We start from the raw sequence: 16,732 nt of genomic DNA, 5'->3' as shown, positions 1-16,732 counted from the left end.
GACGCAGTCCCTGGAATATCTAGAGGTCTTTATCGACATGGCAGCTAGGTGAGTTTCTCTTCCAGAGGCCTGCAGACAGAAGCTGTGTTATTAGCTTCTTGCCTCCTTAAAAAAGCAGCTCCGTCTGCATGAAATTCTCTCCAGGTCCTGGGGTCTATGGTGGCCTCCATGGATGTGGTCCCTTGGACAGGGGCACTTTTGCATCTTTGCAGCCTATGTTCCTCTTATGCTGTGTCTCCTAAGTTCTTTTTTGTTATTCCTTTAAAAGATGGCATTACAGTAATCTATACATGAAATAACAAGGGAATGAATTGGGATGTTTAAAGATGCAGTATCCAAAAATGATCTGATCATTCTTAGCCGGTAAAAACATTGCTAGACAATCGTACTAATGTGGAGATAAGAGAATTTGCTATCTAAAGTGACCCCTAACAATGAAAGTACAGTTTTGATGGGTGAAGAGTCAAATTTCAAAAGGGCCTGTATAGATAATCCTTCTTTGAAGGGAAAGGTCATGACTTTTAACTTCTCGATATTTAAGTAGGTATGTTCACAGCGTTTCCTGGGGTACTTCCTGAGCTCCTTTGACGCTGTGGTTGGATATTAGCTGTCTGTTATTCTAATGTTCCTTTTTGAGCAGAACAGTTGATTCTTGGGAATGTTCCCCTTGGTGACCCTAATTCACATTCTGTGTTGGAGCTCTTAGCGCTTGGGTACTAACTACAGGTGGTGCTAGAACTCCTAGTGAAGTAGAGGAGAATCACAGAAAAAATCCGGAGTGGATGCCTTCTGCATATGGCACGTGGCCATTGGGAGATAACCCACATGTCTGTCTACTGGAAAAGATATTATCAAGGTAAGGACATAATCTCTTTATGGCATTTGTGTGGTTTACAACAAAGAAATTTATTGGATAACCTATGTTTTTCTCTATCTGTCCCGATGGGCTCACTGTCTAGCAATGGTACTTGGGGCAATGGAGAGTTAAGTGACTTGCCCAGAGTCACAAGAAGCAGCACTGGATCAAACTTGCAGCCTCAAAGTCTGAGGCACCAGCTCTAACCACTAAGCCGCCACACCACTGTGATTCCTATACCAGGAAATGTTCTACAAATCTCACCCCTTCTCCTACCTGTTCATCCTCCTTCCTTTCCTCACTTGTTAATTTGGATAAATTAAAAAAAAGAAAAGAGAATCAGTAACATGAGAGGAAATATAGTAATGAATGCAGCTTTCAATTGGGGGAGTGTTCACTAGTGTGAGTGGACAGGGGGATGAGAGAAGTCTGAAGTGTGCTGTATACTAGATAATGACATGGGGAAAGAAAATTTGTCCCCATTACTGCCCTGTCCCCGTGACCACCGTCCCTGTCCCTGCCCTCTCTCCGCGACCACTGTCCCTGCCCTTTCCCTGCGACCACTGTCCCTGTCTTGTCCCCATTCCTGCGACTACTATCCCCGCAGTATCCATACAAGCCTCAGTACTGCAATATTTAGCTTATTCCTTCCTTATTAATCAAAGTTCTGGCTGCTGAACTAGAGAAAGAGATGTTCAGCTGGCAGGGCTTTGTTTATAAATTTCTATCAACACAACTAATATACTACTTTATCCTAAAGCAAAAAAAAAAAAAAAAAAAGGAAATAAATAAATAAATAGAAATTTTTTTTTCTACCTTTGTTGTCTGGTTTCTGCTTTCCTCATCTTCTTATTCAATTCCTTCCATCCATTGTCTGTCTTCTGCATCTTCCATTTGCTCTGTTACTGTGCTTCTCCCTTCACACACACCCCCATTGGTCTGTCACCCATCTTCTTCCCTCCGCTCCACCCATAGTCTGGCATCCCTGTCTTCTTCCCTTCCAGCATCTTCTCCCCACTTTCTGTTCCCCTTTTCCCTTCCAGCGTCTTCTCCCCACTCTGTCTTCCCCATTTTTCCCTTCAGCATCTTCTCCCCACTCTGTCTTCCCCATTTTTCCCTTCAGCATCTTCTCCCCACTCTGTCTTCCCCATTTTTCCCTTCAGCATCTTCTCCCCACTCTGTCTTCCCCATTTTTCCCTTCAGCATCTTCTCCCCACTCTGTCTTCCCCATTTTTCCCTTCAGCGTCTTCTCCCCACTCTGTCTTCCCCATTTTACCCTTCAGCGTCTTCCCCATTTTACCCTTCAGCATCTTTTCCCCCTCTGTCTTCCCCATTTTTCCCTTCAGCATCTTTTCCCCCTCTGTCTTCCCCATTTTTCCCTTCAGCATCTTTTCCCCCTCTGTCTTCCCCATTTTTCCCTTCAGCATCTTTTCCCCCTCTGTCTTCCCCATTTTTCCCTTCAGCATCTTCTCACTACTCTGCCTTCCCCATTTTTCCCTTCAGCATCTTCTCACCACTCTGCCTTCCCCATTTTTCCCTTCAGCATCTTCTCACCACTCTGCCTTCCCCATTTTTCCCTTCAGCATCTTCTCACCACTCTGCCTTCCCCATTTTTCCCTTCAGCATCTTCTCACCACTCTGCCTTCCCCATTTTTCCCTTCAGCATCTTCTCACCACTCTGCCTTCCCCATTTTTCCCTTCAGCATCTTCTCACCACTCTGCCTTCCCCATTTTTCCCTTCAGCATCTTCTCACCACTCTGCCTTCCCCATTTTTCCCTTCAGTGTCTTCTCCCCACCACCACCCTTCCCTCTTGCCACCTCACTGCCCTTCAGCACCCCTTACGCAGCCCGAGAATCAATCTCCCTCCCTCCCCCTTCGCTGCGCGTTAGTAAAGTAAGTTGCTCAAGCTGGTCGATCCTGCCTGCAGTCATGTGTGTGTGGCCGGAAGCTTCTTCTCTGATGCAACTTCCGGTTACGTCAGAGGAGAAGCTTATCCCCACACACACTCGACTGCAGGCAGGCTCGGACGGCTTGAGCAACTTACTTTACTAATGCGCCGCAAAGGTAAGGGGGAGGGAGATAGATTCTGCCGGTAGGTAGTAATGAGGGAGGGGGGCCACACGTGATCGGTGACCACACGTGTTCCCTCCCTTAACTGCGGGGACAAGGCCATTCACCACTCCACGGGGTGGTGGAGGCTTTGTCCCCGTGCCCACAGTGAGCACCCCCCCCCCCATTTCGGCTAGCCGCAGGTAACAGCTACTGTGTCATTCTCTACTGGGTACTCCAAGGAAACCTCGTACTGAATTACTCATAAAGGCCCTCTTGTGTGATCGGACATTCACCTAGTTCGGGATGCCATTATGGGGGGAAAAAAAAGAAGAGAAATAGGAGAAAAAGAAGAGAAATACCTCCTTCCTGGGGGAGAGGTGATCTCCAACTTAACGACCACAAATTTTACATGTTCTGGCCTTCACTTAGCTGGGCTATTGTCTTGGTATCCTTTTGGAGGGTGAAGCCTTCTCTGACCCCCTATGGATGCACTTGCCAGAGACCTTTTCTTCATTTAGGGGAGAGTGTTCCAAAGTTCTCCTTGTAAGGCCTTTAAGTATGGGGGCATGGTAGAATAGGACTTCCCAGTTGCGGTTTGGGAGAGGACCAAAGTCTAAGGAAGCTATACCCTTTATGCCAGGGTGTTTATAGTGGGGTGGATATTCGTATCAGGATGGAAACAAACCAAAAATAGAGGCGCAATCCAACAAAAAGAATAAAGTTGGATAAAACATACAGTCCACAGTCCAGCACAGTATGGTGAAAGTCACTTTTATTCAAACGAATCTAACAGCCATGCTTTTGCTTGCATCTGCATCAGAAGCATAAACAAGAATCCTGTAGCCTTAGTCAGTGTCCAGATAGTAAAATTTATGTCTAACGGATGTATCCCAATAATAATCCACTTAGGAAGACTGGTCTTAAACCACAGGTAAATGAAGCTCCTTGTCACTGTAGTGGGATGGGCCAAGAGGTCCAGTTTGCCAGAGGAAAGGGTTTTTCTCAAACTGCTGCATCTGCTTCATAGGGCTTCAGCTCAGCTTCTGAGAGGACGTGCTTAGTATCCAGGTAGTTGTTTTCTTTTGGCTGGCCTGCTACATCTGCAAGAGTCCAGTTTAATTCTAGGTCTGTTGCCACTTTAGTGCTGGTGCAGAGATGGGTGAAGCAGGGCTTCTGTGGCTCTCTAAAACAGTGGTTCCCAACCCTGTCCTGGAGGACCATCAGCCAGTCAGGTTTTCAGGATAGCCCTAATGAATATGCATGGAGCAGATTTGCATGCCTTTCACTTCCATTACATACCAATCTCTCTCATGCGTATTCATTAGGGTTATCCCAAAAACCTGACTGGCTGGTGGTCCTCCAGGACAGGGTTGGGAAACAGTGCTCTAAAAGACTATTTTAACAACTCATAAAGAGGAATCAAGGATTGTACTCCTTGTGAATTCTGGAATTATTTCAAGGCTAGTACTATCTCTTTTGTGATCGGCAAGGTTATCAAGAATAGGAAACAGAATACCTCCTTCCTGGGGGAGAGGTGATCTCCAACTTAACGACCACAAATTTAAAGCCAGATAAGACCTAGCTTCTTGTTGTCATTCTGGAAAACTCTGAAATTTTAACCTTTAGGAGTAATTAGCACTATTATGCACTAAAACCTATAAGTGTTTGAGGCTTGTGCAGATGAGGACAGAGGTTACGGGGATGGACAGGAATGGAGATAGATCTCACGAGGACAAGGGACAAATTTGTCCCCATGTCATTCTCTATTCAAGAGGACACCCCTCTGCACAGCGGAAAATCTTTCTTCATCCTGTCAGGTGAAGAGCAGAAAGTCTGTCTGTATAATATCTCTGAGGTGAGGGAGGAACAGCAGCTTCTTGTCTGAGGGGACCTTGAAGTACACTACTCACATTGCATGGGATCATGACCAAAACTTAGGCATGCCAAATAAGCAAAGGGTAATTGAACTTACAAATGTTTTTTATATTGTGGGCAGAGATAATACTCAAGGTAAAGGTACAAAATGACAAGAAAAGCAGCATTTAAAAATTTCTGTTGCTTAGAGAAAAAGAACAATGATGAACAATAATGGCAGAAAATGGAGGGGAAAAACTTTTAAAAACAGCCATTGTTGTGGCTGTCTGGGTTGTGCTGCATCCAAGTAAGTGAAACCAATGTTGGCTGGAAAGTCTGCTTCACTTACTTGGATCCTGCACAACCGCAGGATCCTGCTTCACTTACTTGGATCCTGCACAGCCGCAGTGATCATGACACCAGCTGTAGAAGTCTTAAGAGAGAACACACAATAGAGTAGCAAGTAAGCTTTGTTTTGCATCTGTCCAGAAGAGTAGAAAACCAAAACTGAAGAGAGCACTGGAAGGGCCCTATATGCTCAAACTTTACAATTCTGAATTCTGGTAGAACTGATAGTTTAGTGACAGTGGCCAAGTACTGCTTGTAAACAAAAAATATATATACATATGAAAAATGACTCAAATTGCACACAAGTATACATGTGTGTTAAAACACAAAAAAAAACCCACAAAAAAACTGAAATGTAAAATTGCAGCTACCTTTTTTTATGTTTAATTTCTATTGAAATCACCAAAACATTCCTTAATTGCACCAAAATACAGTCAAAAACATCATTAATACAACATGTCTTTAACTGTTAACTGTAATAAATTTCAGCATTTTTACTTTTTCAAATCTATTTTCAGTACCCGATCCCCTATTTATTGTACACCTCATCGGCCTTGGACTCCTAGGCATTGAATCCATGCCGCCGCCGCCCCCCCCCCCCCCAAAAATAAAAAAAATAATCATCTTCCTATTCAATACCAGTACAATAAAAAGAAATAACAAATAAACACTGTATACCTATGTTTAGCCCACCCTGTATATTCTGGCTTTGATACTATTTGGGTGATTCTAAAGAATTTCCAGACTCTGTTGGGAATAATGAAGATGCAGTGTTTTAATCAAATTTGTGGTAGGCAGAAGCTAGACTCTGAGAGAGAGAAACTTGCAGTGATTGCTTTCAAGTACAAGTACTGGTTGGCTTATAGTTTTAGTAGGGAAGCAATATTACAATGAAATGAAGTTTATATATTAGAAAATTATTTTTTGCAATTATACAAAATGAACAATTTAGAAAAAAAAGGAAAATAGTCAATATAGTACCTAATACTCAAAAACACTTCACTTTCTAATAATATAGCTCACATTAAGGGGAAGAATAAGAAAACAAGTACATATAGGCCTTCAAGGAAAACAAGAGAAAGATAGTATTCCTCAAATAATAGCTGCAAAACTAAATGTCTCAAAATACAATTCCCATCACTAGGGAAGTTACAACAGTAATTTAGTACCTATCTAATATAATATCTAATATCTTGTAACTTTGATAAGTCACTTGCTAGGGAACTTCAAAAACAATGTAGCTCCCAGTACAAGTGTTTGCTTCCATAGAAACAGAAAAGCCTTTTGCCTGAGTGGATTTAGCTACATCAGGAAACATTTGAAATATTTTACCATATCATATTTCTTATATCCCACAATTTTCTACAAGGAATCATTGCAGCTTACAATAAGATTAGGATCAGTTATAACATTAGCAAACGATAAGGGGTAGAGATCAGTCATTATGAGCAGCAAAGATAAGTCTTCTGAAGCTGTAATAGGAGGGAAATTGACACAAGTATAGGGGTAAATTGTTCCATCCTCTGGTACCTGTGGATTCAAAGGTAGATTTTAATATTTTTTTTTCCGCTTAACATGTTATAGAGAGGGACAGCTTAAGGTGTTGGAATAGTTTTCAAATTTGATTGTGTATGTTTTAAGGCCTTGAATGGACTTTTACCCAGCTATCTTTTAGATTGCTTCAATTTTGCGACTAGAATACACTTGCATGTGATGCGACTTTTTGATTTTCCATCTGTAAAGAGTTGTGTTTACAAAACGATTTCTTAGTAAAACTTTGGCATATTTGGCAGCTATGTGGGACAAACCTCTTATCTAGTCTTTAGAAAATCATTGAAAACACACTTGTTTGGTAAATATTTTTATTAATTTATTATGATCATACTACATATAGTTAGTATCTCTTAACTGTTAACCGCACTGAACCGCAAGGTAGCTGCAGTATATAAGAATTTATGTAATGTAATGTAACATGGCATCTTAATGTCTTGCTGTCTTCCTCCAATGACACGATTCTACCTCAGGAGTAAGTAACATTTTGAGAAAAAAAAAGTTCAGTGCCAGCATTTTCTCTTATGCTACGTCCCCTTCCCTCAGGGCATCTCTCCTACACTCCCTTTGTAACATTGTAAACTGCTCAAATAGTCCACTAATGAGCAATATATCAAAAACGAATTTCCACTCTGTTAACCCAATTTCCCCCTGATCTGGCATCTTTCACCTCTTCTCAAACCAAAACCCAATCCAACCTCATCTCCAACCCCCTCCTCACTCAGCATCGCCCCTCTTTCCTGTCAAACCCAAACCAAAAACCCCTTCCCCTCCATCTGGCATCCCGCCTTCTCTCTGTAAATACCAACCCCCTATGGACTCTGCATATCCCCCACACCCTGTCAAACTTAACTCCCTTCCTCCACTCTGGCATCCCCCCAACTCAAATCCAACTCACCCTCTCAATCTGGTATCTTTTCCTCTCTCTCCCTTCACCCCACGTCCTACCTTAATACTTGTCTATAAGGTCACTGGCAGCAATTCACACAGGTTGCCAGGTACCAGCCCCAAAGCATTCCAGCGACTACGTTTCGCTCCCTCTGCCACAACTTCCTGTTTCCAGCAGGGCGGGAAGCGGCAGATGGAAAGATGTTGCGGCAGAGGGAGCGGGACATTAGAGAAGCAAAGTTTTGGGTGTTGTTGGAAACTTCAGAGACAGGTTTGTAGGTAGTATGCGGACATGGGGCGTTTGAGAATGAGGGAGAAAAGTTGGGCCGCAGACGGGGAGAATGGAAGAAAGAGGAAGAAATGCTAGACCATGCAATCCATTCTCTTTGAAGTCATATGAAGAGGATTGTTTGGTTTGTGAGGGCAGTGAAATGCGTGTAACTTGGTGTCTCTGGGTTATTGTTCTTTAAGGCTGGCTGAGTTTTGCTTAATATCTATTTGGAAGGTTAAAAACAATTAATGTAAAGCTATTGTCTTTAAAATTGGCAGTCTGGATGATGATGTCAACATTCAATGCAATTAATTGCCTGTGCATTATATTTAGATATAAATCACAAACTTTAACCACTGATTTTAGTGGATGCAATTAAGATACGTTTCTTAAGAGGATCTTTTCTCACATGGAACCAAGAACAGTATATGATGGCAGATAAAGACAGTAGACCTAATAAATAATAGTTGCGACATGCTGCTTTTGCATATTTCATTTTTTTGCCATTATGTTAATATTTTTGTGGCTCGTTCTTTCTGATTACCTAATTTTAATTTTATTTGTTGTGCTTTTTAATGTTCATGTGGAATAAAAGTTGTGGGTCTAACTTTTGTATTATTGAAAGACTGCAGAGAGGTAGAAAGATTCTGGCCAAGGAAGGAGGGAGGAAGAAGAGAGAGAGAGAGAGAGAGAGAGAGAGGCAGAGAAGACCTGGAAGAAAGGAGAACAGACCCTGAGGGAGAACAGAGAGATTCAAGATCATAACAGAGGAAGGGGAGAGAGGGAGACATGTTGCCAATAGGGATGGAGGAGAGAGGAAGAAAAGTTGGACTCATGGAGGTACAGAGAGAGATGTTTGGGGAAAGGAATGAGGTTCGGAGGAGAGGAAGCATGCAGGAGGCAGAAAGAAAGAAATGTTGGATGCACAGTCAGAAGGAAGTTCAACCAGAAACTAATTAAATCACCAGACAACAAAAGTTGGAAAAATTATTGTATTTTCAATTTAATGATGAAATTTTGAGAATTTATAATCTGCTGTCTATATTTTGTGCTAGACCCCTCTTTTACTAAGGTGCGCTAGCCGATTTTAGTGCGCGTTAAATGATAATGCGTCCATAGAATATAATGGACGCATTAGCAGTGACGTACCAAGGGCGGGGGGGCAGACCACCCTGGATGCATGCCCTAGGGGGGTGCACAGCCGGCCGAGTCTGGACTTCCCGCCTTACTCTTCAACATGCACCTCACCTCAGCACGGCTGCTGACTCCCCGTACTTATTCTAGAGCAGAGTCGGCAGCTGCGCTGATGTGCAGGCAGGTCCCACGGTCACTACTTCTGCCACCTCTACTCCGGAAGAAGTAAGTGACATCTGAGGAGGGTGGACCAGAAGCTGCAGTCATCATGGGATCTTGCCGCAACTCCCTGCTTCTGCCGGTCCACCCCTCCGACCTCACTTCTTCCAGTAGAACTCCCTCAGTCTCCCCTCAAACTTGTTTAGCTAGTGGGGCGGGCGGTTTACAGTGGCGCTTGTGAGTGGGAGGAGGAGTGCCGCCGAAGCTCCTCGGTGTCAGTGAGTGTGAGGTGGACAGGGACAATGCTCGGCGTTGGGCACATGGAGTGATATGGAGCCGGACTCAATCATCGATGAGCACTGCAGTAATTGAAGGGTTGTCTGGGTGATTTAGGACTCTAAGGGCCCACCGAGAGAAATAGCTGAGAGAGGGGCACCCTCGCAGCTGCAGTCATTGCGGCACCTTGGTGGTTTGGAGGGAAAGAGGAAGGAGCATGGAAGGGTGGTGGAGGGAGAGAAAGGGGACAGGGTGGCATGGAAGGGTGGTGGAGGGAGAGAAAAGGAGGTCAGGGTGGTATGGAAGGGTGGTAGAGGGAGAGAAAGGGGGCAGATGCTGATGGCATTGGTATGCAGGGAAAGAGGAGAGAAACATAAGAGGGAAGAATACTGGAGGGAATTGGGTTGGAGAGAAAGAAAGGGGACAGATGCTGATGGAAGGGGGGAGGGAGAGGAGAGAGTGAAATACCAGACCATGGGGGTGTGGGGGAGGGAAGGAGAGGAGAGGAGAGGAGAGAGATGCCCAATAATTGGAGGAGGGAAAGGAAGGAGATGGATGCCAGACCATTGGGGGTGAAGGGAGAGAGAGAAGAGGGAGGCATAAAGACAGTGATGAAAGGAAGAGAGTGGCAAGAAGATGAGGAAAGCAGAAACCAGAGAAGACAAAGGTAGAATAAAATTTCTATTATTTTTTTTCCTTTAGGGGGCATGCTTCACTGTTTCTGTGGTGTTGCATTGTATGCTGAGTCCAGCTTCTTGCTGGTTCAGTTTAATCTTTGTCTACGTATTTCTATTTTATCCCCCCTTTTACAAAACTGTTGAGTGTTTTTTAGCGCCGGCCGTGATGGTAATAGCTCTGATGCTCAGAATTCTATAAGTATCTGAGCTGTTACCACCGTGGCTAAAAACCATACCACAGTAAAAGGCGAAGGTGTTTTCAAAAGATATGGTTTTATGTTAGGATTGACTGCAGGATTGATCTGTACTAGTCTGGCTTGTTTAGTTTTACAATGGGTGTATTGATGTACTGCTCACTGCAGTATGTAAAATGCTGCCTTTTCCTAGGTACACTCTTGTGTGACATGTGGATTGTTACTAAAAATCATATTTTTCATACAGATGGGGGGGGGTGAAAAAATGATGGGCCCCAGGTGTCATATATGCTAGGTACGCCACTACACGTTAGCATTTAGCGCGCACTAAAACTGTTAGTGCGCCTTAGTAAAAGGATCTCTATATTTGTCTATTTTTCTATAATTGTTACTGAGGTGACATTGCATATTTTAAAGTCAACTGCCTTGATTGACCTCTTTGAAGAATAAAACAAATATAAATGATAAGACTTTAAAAAAATTAATTCCAATCTACTATATCAAAATTAGACCAGTTTAAGAATAGAATTTGTATTTCTAGCCATAAATAATCTCCATTCCTCCATATCTATTGAAAATTGAGATTTAATTCCCCTAACTTTCTCTTTAAAATATTCCACTAGTTGATATGCTTTTTGGCATATTTTCAGATGGAACATTAACCTTTTAATCCATATTGACCAGAGAACTAACCAATTTGAAAAGTCTACGAGTGTCTTAACATCTAAACCAACAAGATTAACACTATATCTTTCTTGAGATAAGAGCAGAATTGAATGCAATACTCCAGGTGACGTCACACCATGGAACGATACAGGGGCATTATAACATTCTTAGTCTTGTTGACCATCCCTTTTTTAATTTCTAGCATCCTGTTTGCTTTCTTGGCCACTGCTGTACATTGGACGGACGTAATAACAAACTATTATTAATCTTGACTGGAGTTGCTATTCAGCATATCACCAATAACTGGAAAAATTATACTAATCTTAATTATACATTTTGGTGGAATTCGGTATGCCATATTTTTAAGATGGAAAGAGCAATTGCAATACAGAAAGGGAACTTTAATAATTTTATAAAGATCTGGGGGCCATTGGAACATCATTTTCCTTGGATGAATATATGTACACATTGGGGGGTGGGAGGGAGTTTTTCTGGAAATTTCACTAAATTATGTGTTTATATTATATTTATGATATAATTGATTATAATATTTGAAAGAAGGTGGATGGGACGGAATATAATTTTTATGTTTGTAGAATTATATGAGAATTACAAGTGTTATTGTTGTACGCTTGCTGTAAGTTTTCCTGTACGCTTGCTGTATGTTTTCAAAATGAATAAAGAATATTAAAAAATAAATAAATAAATCAACAAGATTAGAATAATAGTTTTTTCGTATTTCAATCAATTTCTTTTTATTTAAAGAGATTGCTTTTCTCCATTCATTTTTAGACTTATTTGGCTGTTTTTTTCCATTTTCTCTCAACTTTCCTACAAGAACACTTAAGTTCTAACAATTCAGCTGAAAACCCATTTTACATTATTATTCTGATTCCCAGCTTTCCTCCTTCTCTGTAATGGAGCTAATCTATCTAAAATGTTCTTAGCTTTAGAATTCCAGTGACCAAAATAGTTAATTAAATTGTTTACCTTTTCTAATTCAATCAGATTCCAAAACTGTGAAGGGTCTATCTTTTTCCTAAACTCTTGAACTTGTTCTTCCTTTGGATTTGATTTAACTCTCTTTTTACTCCAGCTAAATGAGAAATTCAGCATGAAATGGTCAGACCATATGTATTCTTCCCAATTAACTCCTTTCAACTAAATATAGAAATCTGAGCCTTGTGTAATAAAATAAAATCTAATTGATTACCTTTAATATGTGTCACCTGGAGGAGGTAAAATACAAAAATTTAACATTTTAAAAAAGGAATTAAAAATCCTTTACATTCTTATTCTCTAACAATTCTAAATGAAGATCAACATTCCCTAAAAACAAATTATAATCCGAAATCATTGAGTTTAAAAAAATTAAATTATTGTAAATCATCCCTAGCATTATTACACCTATTTGGTGGACAATAGCATAATATACAAGTTAATGAATCCTTCAAATTCTGTTTTCAACCTGGCACCTGTTTTACAAAGCCGCAGAAACGGCCCCGAAGCCCATAGAGATTTAAAGGGCTTCGGGGCTGTTGCCGCGCGGCAGCTGCTAGCGCGGCTTTGTAAAACAGGCAGTAAGTAATCTGTAGGAATAATCTGTGATTGAGGGATAGATTTCAAATTCTTCCTATTTATACCTGAAAAAAACAAGAACATTACATTTACCCTTCTTTTATGGCCTTAATAAGACCTATATCTTTTTGTGGAATCAGATCATAATTATTAAATTGCAATCTAGGCTATCTATTTAAATTCAGAGAACCTCCCAGTGTCTTATAGTTCTAATCCATGAATTTAAAAAGTCCTATCATTAAAAAATAGAAAATCAAATACTACTTAAGACTGCCATATTTAACATTGATTTTTAACCAAATAATACTAAACTCTTAGTTAAATCAGTCTCTTCAAAATGCTTTTCAAAAAAGCACGCTAAGAAGCGTTCCTTTAGCTTATGCCACCAATTATCCTTGGCAGCTTCTGGTGTTACTAGGAGGGGCAAAACTTAACACCAGAAACCAATCTGAGAGAGTTCTTGTAAATTAACATCTTGCTCAGATGTTAAATACAATCCAGACAGAAACAAGCAGATAAACAGGGGAAAACTGTCTTTTATCCTTGGCAGCATGTGATGTCACTGGGAGGGGCAGAGCCTAAACTTGGTTTTCATGTGTAACAGCTATGTAGTGGATAAATATCTAATTTTTGGTACCTGCAATGCTATTTTGTATTATGTACTTTTTAGAAACATTTGTCCTCTGTTTATCTCTACTGTAGAAATAGGGATTGAATTTTTAAGGAGCCACAAAAAAAGTAAAAATTCTGTGGTGCATTGTTGAGCATGCTACTTTATTAGCAGGCATGGCAAGATCAATGTCAACTTATTCTCTTTCCAGGTGCTGCTTACTGCCAGTTCATGGATATGTTGTTCCCAGGGTGCATTAGTCTAAAAAAAGTGAAATTTCAAGCAAAGCTAGAGCATGAATACATTCACAATTTCAAACTGCTGCAAGCATCATTCAAAAGAATGAATGTTGATAAGGTAAGATAATAAAAAGAGATATGTATAACTGGTATTTCTCTTCAGAGAGCATCTGTTAAAGTTGATATTGCTGTATGAGTTAATGAAGGAATTTATAAGGACTTTTTGTTTTCTGTTGCATACTGCCTTTCTCAGACACAAACTTGACCTGAAGCAGTTCATAATAACATCATCATCCGCGGTCTTGTTTTTATCGTTTGGATTGTTTTCACTGTGGAACATTGAATCTTCCGTTTTTGTTGTTTCTCGCAGTTCATAATAAAACACAATAGAACAGCAAACTCATGAACTAGTACACAATAAAATAAATTCTAAAGTACATGTCTAATAACTACATCAGCAAATATAATTAGTATGTACAAATTTAGAATTATAGTCTGGACCATACTACTCACTAGGTTGAAATAAAACCACTGGCCCATTTACTAAGCTAGACTTGCATCCTCTTACAAAAAAGGATCCTCTTCAACTCTAAGATTAACAATACTTCTGTCTTAAACAGATGACCCAGAATGGGTGTTAAAGTTGTTTTTTTAAATATAAAGATGTTCCATTTTTGACTAACACTATCAGAATGTTTCCAGATATATCTTGTTACACCCAGAAAAGATGAAAACAGTTTCTTATTTTGAGACCACAGGTCATCCAGTTGGGGGCAACTTTTGTTCTACGATTCCCCTGTAAATGTGTACTGGTTTATAAGGAGGACAGGTATGTCTTCTATGATCCACAGCAGTTATCTAAATTTATATCTACTAAGAACAGTTCTTGATTAACTATGAGTAAGGCTGGCTCTTAGATAGCTCAGAAAGAAAAGAATAGTTTAAGAGCAATCAGACTGCATCTTTATTTTCCTTTTTACTATTTGCTTATTTGTTTAAAATTTCAGCTTATCATCAGCTTCGCCTCCATTTAAATGGTGAACTAACTATACTTTGTAATACTTTGTTTAAATTCCTATATTTTGATCCTCTGTGATGGTGCTTAAATTGTATTTTTTCTTTTCATTTGAAACTGTAAAATTGTCAAATGTTAAAATTAATAAAAATTCAAAACAAATGACCCAGCAGTCAATCTTTTTTGTCTGCCTCTTCTGGAGCCACAGGTCCCTAGCTGATTCTCATTTATATGTTTTCTTATGTTGGGTAACAATGATATAATGGAGAAGTAGGGACAGGACCAGAATGTACATCAAGGAGTTGCTTAAAATTTTCTCAAAGGATAGGAGGCTTTATGCAAGAGGGGTTTCTCTCAGCAATGATAGATTTTCATTAGGCTGGGTTTTGCCAGATCTTTTATCTGCTGAGGGTGACAGATGTCATCACAGTGAAGGCAAGAGATTTCGACCAAGAAGGTAGCATCAAGAAACTACAACAAACAAACTTCTCCCCAAAGGTAGATGAGGGCTCAGGTGAACATCTTTCTCTCAGCAGCAGACCATATTTCTCCCTTCTGTCTTTTGTTATACTCTGCAGACAGTAATCTCCTCCTACTACGGATGTTAACAATTAAATAATTAGTACTTGTACTTTGTTGTTCATGTTGTACACTGTGTGCCATAATAAAACGATGATTTATTATCATGTTTTTGCTTATCTCCTACTAGACACACCTGCACTCATCTTTCATCTGGTGGCAACATTAATAATTCCTTAGCAAAGCAGCAGATGAATCCAGAGACCAATGGGATAGCTCACATCTACCAGCAGGTGGAGATAGAGAAACTGATTAACAGGTGTACTTATTTGCTGGCACTCCTCCTGTCTCATCAGTATTCTCTATCTCCCAGCAGGTTGAAGTTGCTATTCAACTAGCTCCTGGATTCTGGCTGTGACTGGAACTTTATTACCTCCTGTTGAGGTTTTCTCTTCAGTGAGACTGCCATTCTGTTTCTCCTGTTGAGATTTTTTCTCTTCAGTGAGACAGGGGTGTCCGGCTAAACGGTGCCGGCTTTAGAGGTTACACTTGGGCCCCCCCTTGTCCCTGCCTCACCCTCCCTCCGATGATAGAGGGTCTGCCTTTGTCCCTAATTTTTCTTCTTTCCCTTAAAAAACAAAAACAAAAAGGGACTTCCAGCTAATGTTTTGCCCTGCTAGTACTAAGCATTTGCCAGCACTACTAACAAGGTGGTGAGTATATGTTTATTTCACTTTGTATTGGAACTGCGGGGCTGTTTTGTGCCGGTATGAACGCTGGTGGTTCCCCGTAGAGTATTTCTGCCCTACTAGTGCTGAGCAACTGGCTCTCCTTACAAGGTTGTGAGTATATGTTTAACTCTTCTTGTATTTGACCTGCGGGTGCGGTTTTGTGCTGGGGTGAGCTCGGTTGTTTCACTGTTAAGTGGTTCTTCTGGCTAGTACTTTTCTTTTGTTAGCCGCTGTTTTCTTGTGGGGAAACGTTTGGTTTTCTCCGGAGTGGCTTCGGTGCAGGGCTATGCTTGGTTAAGGGAGCCGGTGCCTTCCCACGTGGTAGAAGCACACGCTTCTTTCTTTCCCTGGCAATAAGAGCTGCAGTGGTTGTGAGTCTCTAGGGCTGTTCCTCCTCAGCGTTACAAGCAGCCAGTGGGGGGGGGGGGCATATTTGAGCGGCTCCCGGTGTTGTCTTGGAGAGACACATATTTGCACGGCTCCCAGTGTGGCCGCGGGGAGGTGAGATCGGCTCCGGGTGTGTTCTTCGGTCACTGTCCGGGAGCCGGGTCTTTCCAGAGTGCGAACGGCGAACGCTTGTTCTCCAATGCTGTTGAGTTCATGCGCCGGCCTTTGTTTCTTTTCCTCCCCACGGTGTATTTTCAGATATTTCGGCCATGGCGGGGCTCCGGGTCTGTGTTGCAGAGCGGTTCTGGGAGCCGACAGATTTTGGCGCATAGCTTCCTGCGCTTGGGTCTCCTCTGAAAGCGGCGATGCCACTGTGTGTTCGGGGAACGTTTTTATACTGCTGACTTTTCAGCATGTTCCTGGGCTTATCCGGTTCGGGGTCCGGTCCATTGAGGCTGTTAGGGCAGCTTTGACCCTTGGGGCAGTGCTCAAGTTTGCGGTGTGTTTGTGTGTATTCCACTAGCTTCATTTGCTGATAGGCTGCTAGTTTTCTTGGGCCGGTCCTGGTATGTCTCAAGGGACTTACAGTAGAAGTTTCTGCTGTGTGTGGCCGCCGACACTCAGTTTTTTTTTCTATGTCGTGGGTGATCGGTAGGCACAGTGGAGTGCCCGGAGAGTTCCCATGTTTCTTACAGGGCGTTTCTTGTCTCTCTCAGGGTCCCTGA

At 41.4% G+C, this 16,732-nt stretch overlaps 1 protein-coding gene across 2 annotated transcripts in view; it reads left to right on the top strand.

Annotated features, from left to right (window-relative positions):
- The window catches only part of MAPRE2 (microtubule associated protein RP/EB family member 2), a 296,029-nt gene that overhangs the window by 203,105 nt on the left and 76,192 nt on the right, over positions 1 to 16,732 (top strand). For both annotated transcript variants that reach the window (XM_033933722.1, XM_033933721.1), the window contains one exon: positions 13,328 to 13,473. In XM_033933722.1, coding sequence (XP_033789613.1) covers positions 13,328 to 13,473 — 146 coding nt within the window. The remainder of the gene's footprint in view (positions 1 to 13,327; positions 13,474 to 16,732) is intronic.

Source organism: Geotrypetes seraphini, chromosome 2 (genome assembly GCF_902459505.1).
Source record: "Geotrypetes seraphini chromosome 2, aGeoSer1.1, whole genome shotgun sequence".
Lineage (NCBI taxonomy): Eukaryota > Metazoa > Chordata > Amphibia > Gymnophiona > Dermophiidae > Geotrypetes > Geotrypetes seraphini.
This window is presented reverse-complemented; position numbering and strand designations above follow the sequence as displayed.